This window comes from Polyodon spathula, chromosome 7 (genome assembly GCF_017654505.1).
Source record: "Polyodon spathula isolate WHYD16114869_AA chromosome 7, ASM1765450v1, whole genome shotgun sequence".
NCBI lineage: Eukaryota > Metazoa > Chordata > Actinopteri > Acipenseriformes > Polyodontidae > Polyodon > Polyodon spathula.
This window is the reverse complement of record NC_054540.1, coordinates 20,593,836-20,609,259: the sequence shown is the minus strand read 5'-3', so window position 1 is coordinate 20,609,259 and position 15,424 is coordinate 20,593,836. Positions and strand designations below refer to the sequence as shown.

General features: G+C 37.9%; 1 protein-coding gene across 9 annotated transcripts in view; it reads right to left on the bottom strand.

The window, feature by feature from the left end:
* Positions 1–15,424, bottom strand: part of LOC121318334 (copine-8-like) — a 118,590-nt gene that overhangs the window by 41,893 nt on the left and 61,273 nt on the right. For 3 of the 9 annotated variants that reach the window (XM_041254870.1, XM_041254871.1, XM_041254872.1), the window contains exons 7-8: positions 4,643–4,706; positions 513–616 (exon numbers count right to left, since the gene is read on the bottom strand). In XM_041254870.1, coding sequence (XP_041110804.1) covers positions 513–616; positions 4,643–4,706 — 168 coding nt within the window. Of the gene's footprint in view, positions 1–512; positions 617–4,642; positions 4,707–8,033; positions 8,422–8,573; positions 8,915–15,424 lie in introns of those variants that run through there. The other 6 variants (XR_005950592.1, XR_005950594.1, XR_005950591.1 and 3 more) reach the window with 6 other exon arrangements.

Here is a 15,424-nt window from a genome sequence, read left to right as displayed (position 1 = left end):
ATTTTTTTTTTTTTTTTAATTAAGTTATTAAATTAAAGCAGAATTTACAAAACAGTTTGCCCTCCAGCAAAATGTCAATTTCCCACCTGACAAGTCAAATCTATAAATGGGTGTAGTTTTAACTGCAAGGTGTGAATTCTGATTAAATAATGACCAGCAGGCAGGGACCTGGAGAAGAGTGATGAGATATTAGAGAGAGAGAGAGAGAGAGAGAGAGAGATGTGGACAGAATCACCAATATTAAATACATTTTCTCAGAGCAGTACAATTTAGGTCAGCTTATTCAGTGACATGGGGGTGACACCTGTGTATACTGCTCTACACAGAAGTGAATAGCTAGCCCTAGCAACCAGAATCCCTCTATATTAGAAAACCCCTCAAGAGTAATGTGATTTCTGTAAGCCGATATGACATGAGGAATTCAATAAACGGCATTACCCAGGAATGACAGATAGCTACCAGCTCTCATCAATATTTCCAGTAATGAAAAAAAAAATGCACATTGCACTTACGATCCATCTTCATTGCTTCTGTAGAAGACCAAAAAGGGGTCAGATTTCCCGAAGAAGTCTTTCTTATCTAATTTATTGCCACAAAACTGCATCATCACTACCTCCTAAAAGAAAGGAAAGGCAAAAGATCATGCTAACATGAATATGTGATTCTGTTATGGCAAAAGCAATCTACATTTAATTATAGTAGCTCAACCTGTTTGTATCTGGTAATGCACGTTTGCTTGTTAGAAAATGGCTGAAATAGCTCTTTACAGTATTGCACTTAAATGTGGTTCACTGATTTCCTCACCAGTTGAACAAAAAAAGTGAGCAGTGGTGCCTGTCATTGTGCTTTCAGCTGTCTCAGATGTGTTAACACTCAAATGAATGACTCCTTAATCCGTGGGTCATGGTACAATGGTCTAGGTCTGTTAGAATTCGGTTGTCACTTATAACATGCTTTTCAAGCTGTTTGTATCATTATGCTTTATATTAAACCTCAGACCAATCTTTTCCACAAATAATACAGATAAGCCATATCAACCAATAATTAGTACTATTCAGCTATTTAATCTATTCTTACTGAGGTAATTAAAAGGGATATCACCTAAAATAACCATTAGCTTTTTACACAACTCAAAGTCATTTTTGAGGACTGTTCGGTGAGCTGTTAGCTATGAAATTGCAGGCATATTCACAGAGAGCTGAATTATAGATAGGCTTTCAATGTCATTAGTCAATCAGACAGGAATTATTTAAAAACACTGTGTAACAGGGAGAGATCTGTGCTGACTCAGCTGGCGTGTTCACGGGCTGCAGGAAGAGGGCGGCAGTCATCCAACAACCACCTGTGAGTCATGGCAGTGACACGGGGAGGTGGGAAAGTGGGTGTGTGGACTTTCCCCCTCTCTGAATGGCTGAGAGGCACGTCTTGGGAGATTGTTAGCCCTATAAATTAACGCTCTGTTGTTTCCTCAGCTCTGCCCACTGAGACGCACCGAGAGTGCGGAAGCTCTGATCCAGGACCGGGAATCAGGCGAAACAAAGAGAGTTTCACAGCGAGACAGAGAGAGTGGGGAACCCTTGGGCAGACCCCGGCGTATTGTAAAAGAGCAGGCTAGTTAGCCTACAGAGTAAGACGGTGATCCGGGTCGTGGGGGTAGAGGTGACCGAGATAACGCTGCCGAGTGCAGCACCTTTTATTTGTAGTTTTATTACTGTTTTATTTTCCCTTGTTCTTTTCGCCTTCTGTTTTCATTATTATTTCTTCGAGCACCTGCGAGTGCACTTGCTGTTCACATACCAGCTGTGGTATTTCCGTGGTGCTGTCTATCATCGTTGATAGGCAGCCCACGGTCAACAGTGCCCTCTGCCGGAAAAAGCAAAAACTGTTCGCAAATAAAACTGGGCACCTGGGTGGTGTTTTCAATTACACCTGTCTGTCTCCTAGTCAGTGAATTACCCACACCCCTTCCACACACTGGTTTTCAAATTACTAATCATAATACTTAATAATATACTGTAGATTCAATTTTATTATGCTAAGTTAAAAAATGCTCTTGTAGATTTGTTAAGATGTTATGTAGTTAATTATGGTTTGGTGCTTCAAGAAAGGTATGTAAATTGAAAATTATTTAATGCATTTATGACTTTGACTTATTAGATGCTATAATTTCAACAATTTATAACCAAGAACAAAAAATAGGCTGTGCATTTTCAAAGTGCTGGATGAATGCATTTTTCATAACAAGACCAGCATTTGTGAAAGTAGGTTTCAATCCCTGGACAATAGAAAATAAAAATGTGTTATGTTTGAATTTCTAAAACTAGCCTCCACAAAACTGTGTATGCTTGACAAGGATATTTTAGTGTTTTGATTAGGATACTGCTTATCAACCAAGCCTAACACTTTAACATGTGCAAGTAAGTGAGTTATCATACTAGAAGCACAAACAGTTAAAAAATATGGTTTAAACTTTCATATTTGATTTAGCCCACATTTAAATGTGGTGATAGATGATGTCATTTTTATTGTATCTACGGTTTAGTCTGCTGCACATTTGTGTCGACTGAAGTATTTCCTTTTTTTCAATAAACAAATAACAACAAGCAATTAATAAAACCAACAGTGATACAATGAACACATATGCACACAATAACGGATAACATACAATTGATTGAGTTACATAATATTAGTTGGCTCACGGTGGGTCAGGACTTTCTTAAAACATGTTAGTAGCATACATTACTACATGAAAGGCTGCAAATTAAACAAAAAAATAGCGATATCAGTTTTTCAGGATTTAGTAAAAAATGTGTCACTTCAATGAGTATGAAATGGAGAAGCAGAGGGAATGGGTGGATTTCTTTGAAATGTGCACATCACTTTTATCACGATAAAGGCATTTTGATATGCTATATGGTCCCGCAGGTCACTAATAACAAGGCTTGTTTTCTGAGGAGATACTGAATGGCACTAAGCTGGCTGTGGTACAATGCAGCACTTCAAATCGAATGCACTCAGACAGGTAGGGATACCATTTTCTTCTGACTGCATATACCATAATCATATCGGAACTGAAATCATGACTGAATATTTAAGCAACAGACCTAAGCATTTAAGCATCATATTTTTCCTTGATCTTTGTTTTTGTAACATGAAACTTGGCATATCTGTCCTGTATGCCCAGCTGTTGTGTTAATAAAATAATGTACATTGAAAACACTTTGTGCTATAATTATCATCAAAGAATTTGGAAAATGAATTAGAGACATCTCTAAAATTAGAAGGTAGTTTGTTCACATGCAGCGCTCCAGATAAGCTGTGTACGCATTGCTATTTTGTCCGTAATTCATTTTCCTAATGTAATAAAACCATAATGTTCGGCTAACTGTGTATTGCAAAATGAATTAAGCTACGGTTGTTCAAAAAGTTAATTAAGAGATAAATGACTATAGCAATGTGTACTAGTCCAACTGTTAAATACAAATGTGGGTGTGCATATCTTTCTTTTTGTTTATTTTTAACCTGTCTTCTGTGATCACTTGCCCATTTACATTTTATTATGGACTCGGGCTCCACTGACAACCAACGTCCTTGCATGGTTAAAGAATTTAACAGTGCCAGTGCCGCCACTTTGTCCAGTCATGAAAATCGGGCACAGTTTATATATTGGAGAGTAAATTACTAAATAACCCAAAACCTATTGGTAAATCATGTCAACGTGTGCTCTCAAACGTTTATGTTCATAAAATTATTTATTGTCAGTGAGTGGATTTTTCTGTGGTTTTGGGAAACACTTGTTATAAGAAGTGTTCATAAGGTATTAAGAAGTTCTAAAAGTTGTACGCTTTCACAGAAACAAACAAACACTCAGATAAAACTTCCAAACTCCTAAACATCCATACAAGATAACATAAAAACTGAATGTACGCAGAACATTTGCTGTCTGTACTGTCTTCTTATTCAACTTTTCTGTATTCGCAACAAATGAGGAAATCATGTTTTTTTTGGAGGGGTTATGCTTGGAAGGCAGTGGACAAAGCTGTTGGTGCTGGTATCACCTTGTCTATTTGATGGTGCCATATAAGCTGTTTCTGGTAAAAATTAAACTGGGCGTGTGTAATATAAAAGAAAACACTCTTTCCCCATTCAGCTTGAATAAGGAATAAGGAAATATTTGGTTTTTTATTTCCTTTTTTCCCTATTTGGTTTGAATCAGGAATAAAGGGATAGTAGGGTTATTTTATTTTTCCTTACTGAAAAGGGAATAAGGAAAAAGGATTGAACCAACTATGGTTGTGCTGCTTCCCTAATGACTGACGTGCTTGCAGCCAGTAAGATGCTTTGACCCCGAAGCGACTTCTGGGATGAAATTACCGAAGAAGTAAAGCAGCAACAGACTTCCTGGAAAGCAAGGCAAGCAAATTGAGAACTTTCTATAGTGTAGCGCAAAATGTAATGTTTTAAAATGAAAATAAGTATTTACTTTAATGTGTGTTTCTTTCAAAATTGCACATTACATACCTACAGTAGTGAATGAAACAGCGTTAAGGCAAGATGTATAAAATGATTTTGTTAGCCACAACCACGTATCATGGTGCCTGCATTGGTACTCCTGCTAACACATTATTCTTGTATAACTTACTCTGCAGTTGTTCAGCTCATCTGCTTTTAAAATAATTGTTCCACATTTTTTTCCTGGGATTCCCCTGTTAAAAAATAAAGAATGGTATTTATCAGCAGAGAAACAAAAAAAAAACACATTTATTCCATTTTAAATAAATCAAACAGTATCTATTCCACTGGGACAAACATGGATTGTTCATGTTTTTATATGCTTTTGATACTCATCTGAATATTAAATTATTCTTCAATTCTAATTATATGAAACAAAATGGTATAATAGAGCACTGCATTAGAGTAGATACCTGTAAATATCAAACCCTGTAGTAAACCCATCTGTACCCCTACCAAATTATCATTACAAAGCAGAAAGCTAATCTTCAGTATAGTACACCGTGTTTAATTTATTTCAGAGATTAGACCTCAAAACCTGGTCCCAGCACTACAGGTCATTATTATACATGAACTCTTGTTTTGAAGCTTTCATGGTACTAAATACCCATGTGCAGTTAGTCTGGTATTTGGGCTGGTCCTAACCAATTGACTGAATGTAACACTCTCTAATGCTTTGTAAACTCAAGGTTTTGAAGTGTACACACCAATGGTTCCACAGTTAATCACATTCCACATGGTCACCTGGTTATTGTCAGTATTACTGTCATATTTGAGTAAGTGACAGTGGTGCTAGGCAAATGTGCTCCATATCACAATGACAGTGACCAATTGCGACTTCAAATTACAATCAATTTTGAGTTCACAAGTGGTTTCTTCTCCACAGGGAAAGTGTTGGGGTGGAACTGGGTAATTAAATCAGAAACATACGTATAAAATATGTGTACTCACAAGGCAATCTAAATAAATGTCTCCTCCTTTTATTGCAGACAGAAGATTCTGAGCCAAAAATAAAGGGATATCGCAGCAGTAAGGTAATTGTTTCATGCACTAAATAAATTTTTGTGATGAGTGCTGATGAAATTTTAATTTTTTCAATGTGAAGGTGTGACCTACGCCAAACTTAAACACAGGCCAGTGCAAGGCTGAAGGATTTTGGTTATAAGTTTCACAATAACAATAGTAAGAACAGATATAAAAAATGAAAGCAATTGTGCTTAAAATAAAATATATTTCCAACACTAACCCTGGTCCTGGAAAGCAACAATCCTGAAGGTTTTCTGGCTAAAGACCTGAGAAAAAAGTTGTCCAATTAAGAAAATAATTGGTTCAATTAAGTAATTTAGAACTCACGAAAACCAGAAGAGCCTGCGGCTCTAGCCAACCTTGATGTAGAGTATGCTGATGTTAAGATGCTTTGTAAATTGACATCAGAATTAAAATGCTCTGTATTTAAATCAAATACTGTTGATCAAAATAGAACCAAAAGCATTTAAGCATTTTGATTTCCAGTCAAACCACATGTCTAAAGTGACTAGTCTGAAGAATCTTATGAAGCGGCCATTATAAATTAGGTTGTACTGTATTTGTTGCGATACTGCACACAACACAATTCAGGCTCCTAGAGTAACATTTTGATTGTAATGCTCGTTAAAAATGTACTTGCGAATAAACGGAGCACTGTACTGAATTCCAAAAGGAATGCACCCAGAGGAACAGTAGAAGCCAAATATAGTACAGTCTTGTATAGTCAGAGGCACTTTCCAATATAAGTAAATGACCCAGATAATAAAAGCTGAAAAGTAAGGAGCTGGATTTCCATGGCAACCCAAACAGTCATGAACAGTACTGATTTTTTTTCTAAGAACAAAATCAATGTGGAAACTAGCAACCCAGGGGCATAAGGTGAATGCACGGTTGCTCAACGTAAAGTAAAATGTGTATGTCACATTAACAGTTTCTGATATAAAGTTTAAAATCAATGTCTATTTGTTTACTGCTCAAAGTGAAAGGTACTTATATTTTTTATATTTTTCAAGGATAGTCCATAGAAATGGAAAATATAATGTCTGTATCTCAAATAATTAAACTCAAATGAGATGTTGAGGAAGATACATTCCTTAATAATAAAGAGTGATAGTATGTTCTTGTCTGTCAACAATAAGTTATCAAGCTAAAACATTCTGACGCTGACATAGGATTTCCACTGAAACACCTACTCGGGCATCATTGATTTGTAATGAGACTTTTGAGTATCTCCAGTAATTAAGTCTTTCAAATAAGACTATCACACATAATTAAGCTAGTCTTACTGAAAAAGTCTGTTACCTAGCTAAGTAACAATAAATTAGTTTGATTCACTTGTACACTGGTATATGCAATTTGTCATGTTCATTATTTCTCATTGGTGGAATTTCCAATGCGTGTTATTTTTTTAGCTCCAGGCATTTGCTTGAGTAAAATGTCTAGTGCAAAATTATTTTTTGGGTTTGCAATCACTTACAAACATAAAACAAACTCAGAGTTTTCAGTATTATACAGTTTCCTTCAAGGTCAAATCCAACCATTTACAAAGGAACAGATTACTTTGCTACACCCCTATTTTATACCCTCCCTCATGACCCCTTGGTTAACAAGTGCACCCGCTTCTCCAATCCGTGGATGCCACGCCGTTTCCCGTTCGGGTCACTGAGTTTGGGTACCGCAGCTCCGTCCCTTCTCTAGCTGGCCGACTTTCACCTACCCACGGGAATAAAGTGTCATGCCTTTTAATCCAGGGTACTCTGTTCCCTCTACCTAGTGCTCTCACAATTAGGGAGGGATTTCTACGGGATTCATGTATTCTTAATGGAAATAGGCTATTCAGTTATGTGTATAATGAAAGACAGTGTTATGATTTTACATTTTCCTCACATATTCCTAACTTAACAGCCTTTGTGTTTCATGCTGTTGTTTCAAAGTAAGCGCTCGATATTCAATACTTTAAAATGTTTGGGGGATGTCAGTATGACTCAAAGCACAATAGCTTTAGACTATGCATACATTTCACAGCCTTTTTATGATAGTAATCTCTATATCCCTTTCATTCAGGCAACACAGCATATAGATGACCAGAGTGTGCCCTTATATCTAGTCTGTGATGTTGCGTACACCCTACTTCCCTGGCTTATGTAACCCTACCCGTCTGGATGGCTGACAGCTGCTGAGGAAGCATTCAACACCACGGTGGGGCAAATGTGGGTAGTGGTTGAACAGGCGTTTGGGCACTGAGATAGCGGATACTGCTGAAACGGACTGAAGTGCAGCATGAGTTTGTTCCCAAAATTGTCACTGCCTGCTGTATCCTGCACAACCTGTGTCAAGAACAAAATGAGGTGTTCAGGAATCAGTGGCTGATGCCTGTGACACAGTCAGGGGAAAGGTTACCTCTCTCCTTTCTTTATTTTAAGTTTCGTTGGATTTACCGTTGTGTTGAATATTAATGATGTAAACCAAAAAAAAACACAATCAATATGTTCATTTGCAATTTCAGATTTATTTATACATGTTACTGTTGTGGGGTACGTCCTCCTCCCCTGGTACGGTGCTTCTCTTTGGAGGGTGACCTGCACGGCCCATAGATTGTCCCCTGATGCAGGAGGCGGGGTGTCTTGGCTTCTGCCAGGAGAGCCAACAACCTGGTCAGTGCCGCTGTCAACTGTAAGTGTGTTGGATGTTGCAACCTCAGCAATGCTCTGCAGGAACTCAGAGAACATCCCCACGGTTTCCTGATGTTGCTGCTGCTCCTGTGTCATCCACCTCGATCAGTCACGCTGACGGCGATGCTCTGCCTACCGAACAGGGCCTGTTGCTGTATCTGGCGTCGCATCTGTCTCATCTCCGGTAGGCTCGACTGCCTGTACTCCGCTGCTGAAGACAAAATAAATAAATACAAATAAAAATAGAGCCTCACCGTCTCCATCTGCCACATCAGATTGTGAATATGCAGTCTGATCCACTGATTCCTCATCGTCAGCTGCCTCTTCTGGCTGCTCCACATCTGAATCCGGGTGTTCACTCACCTGTTCAGCTTGTGGTTGTGTAGCTCTACTTGGCTGCTGAAGTGGTGGCACTGGTGGAGGGTTCATAATAAAATGAAAATCAATCACTCAATCACAATTACTTTGAAGTAGCAGTAATGCAAGTTTTTGAATGTATACGTAAAACGCAACAAGATTTTACCTTCATCAAGGCAGTAGGTTGGCTCTTCAGATGCAGCGCACTGGGAGGTGTCAATTAAGTGGGCAGCTGCAACTGCCACTGGACGCTGCTCCAATAAACAGTCCATGTCTTCCCAGAACCGAAACCGGGACTGTCCTGCTTCTCCCGAACGGCATCTCCTTGCTCGTTCCTGCAGGTAGGACTGCTGAAGTTTTTTAAATTTGTCCCTAGCTTGTGGGACTGTGCTGTGTATTCCCCGTTCTAAGAGGACACCAACAACTTGTTGATATATTGGTTTGTTGTGCCGTTTTGGGCGATCAAGCTGCCTTGAAACATCCAGTTAACCAACTATATTCATCAGTGCGGACACCCTTTGTCTTCGGACATAGTTGGGACCTAAATTCAAGGGAATTCACTGCAAACATTTAAGCAGCTCACTTGCTCTTCGTATTTAACTTTAGCGTAGTTTTTACAGCAAGGCTATTCTCAAACAGTTGCTTTAATACTATAACAAGTAGAGAATGCAGTTAATGGTAACATTTGTAAGTGTTATACAGAACTGTAAACCCACTTGAGATAAACAGCATGTCAGGCACACAGCAAGAAACAATAATTAAAAAAAAAAAGCTGCCCACACTATCATTATGGTGAAATATACCACTGCTAACCATAAAACCGCCCATTAGCCACTTACTTTCTGTCGTCTTGGAACCCACAGTAACAAGTAACCTGCTCCCTTGCAATATTTATAGTGATGTCAAACGGCCATGGTTTTCCTATGTTTTTCGTCATTTACAAAATTAAATGAGATTTACCCTATCCCTCTCTTTGGCCTTTTGTTTCAGCCTTAAACCTGGTTCTTCCAAGTAATTCTCCCAAACGTGCATCACCACTTCATGTGTAAATAGCCCCGCATGGAAACTTCCCAGTGAATATTATTCCTGAAATACATCTTCAGTAGCTAACCTTTAAGTCAAGGGTGTACAGTGTCAGCCATCCTAGTCTACATATTTATTCCAGTCACCCACTTACAATAATGACCTAAATGAACTGATCAACCGACTCTTACCTTACTGAGACTTCTGATAAATTGACCTATAAATCTTTGTGTGGAATGACTCTTGAAAACTGGAGTTCTGCACCTTGCTTAAGGTAATACTATATTAATAAAAAACTTTATTAAATGTAATATGAAATACTATCGCATACTATATAAAAACAACTATCTATAAACATTTCAATGTGCACTTGCCATTTTAAGATGGCTACCTCAGAATGCTCACATTCTTTTATGCATGGCTGAAAGGATAGAAATGATTATTTTGTAAGCATAACATATCAGATTCCTGGTTAGGCTTCTGCAGAAATATTAATAACATATGACATCCCCAGATATGAGTCTGTGGTTCTGCCTATTTGTCACTGTCATTTACAATGCATGGAAAATGCTTAAAACATGTTGTAACTAAAATCTAAAGGAAATCAATGAGCTTATGAGTTGACAAGCCTAATTAATGTTCTGTTTATTATAAAACAAGCTGTGGTCATACAGGGAACTGGCATTATACACTTGTACTGCTTGGGAACACATTTATTAACACATCTCCTTATGAAATACAAATGCAATCCTACCAGTAAATGTTATACCATAAACATAAAGATTTAAATGTAAAATAACTCCTCTGTAATGAGCTGAGAATTTACCATATCTGAGTAATGATTCAAAACTCACTAAATTAAATGCAGATAAAAAAGTGCACTAGTCTGAATTTTTTACAGCTATAAACAAAATGATTAATTAAGCAACAACACAAAAAACAAGAAAAGCAGGTTCAATAGGGTAAAACCCGAAAATCAGACGCCCAAATTATGAGCATCAACAATTTACTCAAAGCCTCCACTAGTGTTTTCTACTATTACAACCTTGACTTGCATACACAAGGAAAAACATTGAATCAAATAGCTCGCATATCTTTATTTTCAAGGCGTAGGATCTGAAGCAAGTCAACAAGTACAGAGAAACATTATCTGTAATTGACAAACACAGGACTGGAAGACCCTAAAAGCTGTCTAACAAGAATGAGCCATACCTGAAGATAATATCCTTAAGGAATAGAAAGAAGACAAGCCTTGAATTTACAACAGAACTAGCACTGCACTGTAGGGGTCCTTTCATACCTAGTTCGTTTATAAAGATCCCATTCAGAATCCACTTGCAAACAAACTAAAATGTTGCAATTTTGCTTCACTTGGTTTCACACTGAAAAATATCAAACTATTTTTTTTTCCTCCAAGCAAGTTTAAGTTCGCCTTCACAACTGTAATCCCTAATAAAAACCTAGTAATAACTAACAATGATGAACCTTTCTTATTAAAGCCAGCACAACAATTAGCCAAAGAGACTCTGTATAACTTTCTGTCGCTTTGCACTTTGTGTTTTCTTCCTCTGTTTTTCTTTTGCAATGTATCCATTTCAAACACTGAAAACATATTCAACCAGCTGCTATTGCTGTTACTAAAATGCAGCCGAGGTTATAATACACCAAATAAACATAAATAGTAATTGTGATTTATGTTTATTGGAGCATTTATACTTAAAAAAAAAAAGTTTAGAGAATGTATAGCACCGTTTAAAAAATTAATTCAAGATCATTAAAGCCACCACGGAGATAGAAGGTCAGAACAGCTGGGTTCAGGTAGGCAGAAGCAGGGAAAAAAAGAAACTTCGTCAAACACAACCACCAGAAATCAAAACAACCAACAAATTTGAGTCACTTCAGAATTTTGACGAGCAGAACCAACAACAAGAGAATGGAAGAAACAACATCCAGGATCCCATTGACAGTGGTGACCAGACAGCAAAAAGAAGGGAGGTCATGATTGTTGGGGACTCCATATTGAGAAACACAGCAAGTTCAATTCGCAGTTTGGACCCCCTTACTACAACAGTGTGCTGCCTTCCGGGAGCCTCTGTCAAGCACATCACTGAGAACGTGGACAGGCTCCTAGAATGAACAGGAGACGACCCGGTAGTAGTCGTCCACATCAGTACAAACAACATTGGAAGAGACAGACCAAAATCCCTGCAAAACAAATTCAAAGAGCTAGGAAGGAAATTAAAAGAGAAAACCAAAACTGTGGTATTTTCTGGTATACTACCGGCACCTTGCAAAGGACCATATGGACAGCTGGAAATAATTAATCAAAACGCATGGCTGAAGACGTGGTGCACACGGGAAGGCTTTACCTATCTTGATCATTGGACCACATTCTACAACGAGGACTATCTGTATAGACGGGATGGACTGCATTTAAATAACAAGGCAACCAGTCTACTTGGAGAAAAGATCCTCGAGCAGGTTCAGAAGCATTTAAACTAGAAAGGAAGGGGGGAGAAATCAACAAAAAAACAGAAGGGAGACCGCATCAAAACAAGAACAACAACTCAGGTAAGACAACCATTAAATGTATTTATCTAAATGCTAGAAGTATCAGAAACAAAATTCTAGAACTTGAAGCTACTGCACTAACAGGTAACTATGATGTGATAGGTGTTACAGAAACGTGGTTGTCTGAGAGTGATGGGGACGAATATAATATTTGTGGGTATACACTGTATAGGAAAGACAGGCAGGACAGAAGAGGAGGAGGGGTAGCGCTATACATAAGAAACAGTCTTGAAGCCCAGGTGTTAAACCTGGACAAAGAAAATAAAACCGAATCAATATGGGTCAGAATAACAGACAAAAATTCAAAGGGCATAATAATAGGAGCATGCTATAGACCACCAGATTCAGACGGTGAGCAAAATAATCTGTTATACAATGACATTAGAAATGCGTGTAGCAAAGGAGAAGCCATACTAATGGGGGATTTCAACTTCCCCCAAATAAAATGGGAAAACCCGGTGGGTAGCACGAAGGATGAAATAGAAATGGTGGAAATGACAAATGACTGCTTCCTAACACAATTTGTCAAGGCACCGACTAGAGGGGAGGCATGCCTTGATTTAGTCTTTTCAAATAACGAAGATAGAATAACTAAAACAGAGGTCAGAGAACCACTGGCAAACTCAGACCACAACATGGTCTCATTTGAAGTGTTTTTTAAAACCCCAAAAGTAATGACTAAAGCTAAGGTTTACAATTTTAGAAAAGCAAACTATGAAGGTATGAAACAGAGACTAACAGAAGTAGATTGGAGTAAAATAGAGAAAACACCCACAGAAGAAGGATGGTTGTTCTTCAAAAATGTAGTACTAGAGGCGCAAAACAATTACATCCCTAAAGTAGACAAATCTAAATGTAAAACTAAATTGCCAAAATGGTTTAATAGATCAATTAAAAAAAATATTCAGTGAAAAAAGGCACTTTACAGAGCATTAAAAAAGGACCAAAAAGAAAGTACGCAGAAAGAGTACACAGAACTGCAACGCAAGTCAAAAAGGAAGTTAGAAAGGCCAAGAGAGAAATAGAAATGAACATTGCTAAGGGAGCTAAAACCAATTCCAAAATGTTTTTCCAATATTATAACAGCAAGAGAACATTCAAAGAGGAGATTAAATGTTTAAGAGATACAAATGGCAAAATCGTAGATGAAGAAAAAAAAATAGCAAATATATTAAATGATTACTTTTCACAAGTTTTTACAAAGGAAGATACTGACAACATGCCCCACATGTCATCCAGTTCCTATCCAGTTTTAAATAACTTTAGCATAACTGAGGCAGAAGTGTTAAAGGGACTAGGAGCTCTTAAAATAAACAAATCCCCTGGGCCGGATGAGATCCTCCCAGTAGTACTCAAAGAAATGAAAGAAGTAATTTACAAACCGCTAACCAAGATCATGCAGCAGTCTCTTGACACAGGGGTGGTACCGACAGACTGGAAAATTGCAAACGTAATACCGATCCACAAAAAGGGAAACAAAACTGAACCAGGTAACTACAGACCAGTAAGCCTGACTTCTATTATATGCAAACTTATGGAAACTATAATAAGATCCAAAATGGAAAATTACCTATATGGTAACAGGGTCCTGGGAGACAGTCAACATGGTTTTAGGAAAGGCAGATCGTGTCTAACTAACTTGCTTGATTTTTTTGAGGATGCAACATCGATAATGGATAATTGCAAAGCATATGACATGGTTTATTTAGATTTCCAGAAAGCTTTTGACAAAGTCCCGCACAAAAGATTAATTCTCAAACTGAACGCAGTTGGGATTCAAGGAAACACATGTACATGGATTAGGGAGTGGTTAACATGTAGAAAACAGAAAGTACTGATTAGAGGAAAAACCTCAGAATGGAGTGCGGTAACCAGTGGTGTACCACAGGGATCAGTATTAGGTCCTCTGCTATTCCTAATCTACATTAATGATTTAGTTTCTGGTATAGTAAGCAAACTTGTTAAATTTTCAGATGACACAAAAGTAGGAGGAGTGGCAAACACTGTTGCAGGAGCAAAGGTCATTCAAAATGATCTAGACAAGATTCAGAACTGGGCAGACACATGGCAAATGACATTTAATAGAGAAAAGTGTAAGGTACTGCACGCAGGAAATAAAAATGTACATTATAAATATCATATGGGAGATACTGAAATTGGAGAAGGAATCTATGAAAAAGACCTAGGAGTTTTTGTTGACTCAGAAATGTCTTCATCTAGACAATGTGGGTAAGCTATAAAAAAAGGCTAACAAGATGCTCGGATACATTGTGAAAAGTGTTGAATTTAAATCAAGGGAAGTAATGTTAAAACTGTACAATGCACTAGTAAGACCTCATCTTGAATATTGTGTGCAGTTCTGGTCACCTCGCTATAAAAAAGATATTGCTGCTCTAGAAAGAGTGCAAAGAAGAGCGACCAGAATTATTCCGGGCTTAAAAGGCATGTCATATGCAGACAGGCTAAAAGAATTGAATCTGTTCAGTCTTGAACAAAGAAGACTACGTGGCAACCTAATTCAAGCATTCAGAATTCTAAAAAGTATTGACAGTGTCGACCCAAGGGACTTTTTCTTGAAGGACCGTGGGATCCTTCAAGAAGCTGCTTGATGAGATTTTGGGATCAATAAGCTACTAACAACCAAACGAGCAAGATGGACCGAATGGCCTCCTCTCGTTTGTAAACTTTCTTATGTTCTTATGTTCTTATTATTCTTTTATTTTCATTCTGTTTGTGCATTTTGGAGTCATCCTGCATTCCCCCTATGACCCTTAGAAGTACCCCCAGGGGTACGCGTACCCCCAGTTGAAAACCCCTGCTCTAATGTATTACATTATTTTGATTAACGAATTAACATTAAACGAAGGGAGATTACTGCCCTATTCTACGGTGCCATTCAATCAAACTTCATAGATGTATATGTGCTATATTTGTGTGTTAAATTAAAGCCTTCTAAACCACAGGCATGTTCTGCTCTTTTGCTAATGCTGTGGTGTATTTGGGGAATGATGGAATGTGCTTCCTCCACTAGAATAAGTTGGAGAGACCGATTTCTGCCAACAGTACTGTACATGAAGTAGTCCTTCGGGTAGGTATCCTGTGGTCCAGCACATACCACCAATGCTGAACTGAATTTTGAACGAGGCACTAACCAAACCCATACTAGCTACTAGATGTAATAGCAAGTCTTCAGGCATTGTGTAGATCTAGCTAAATCCAAAACTGTTAACTTCTCTGGACTTTGTCTATCCTTTTAAAGCCAT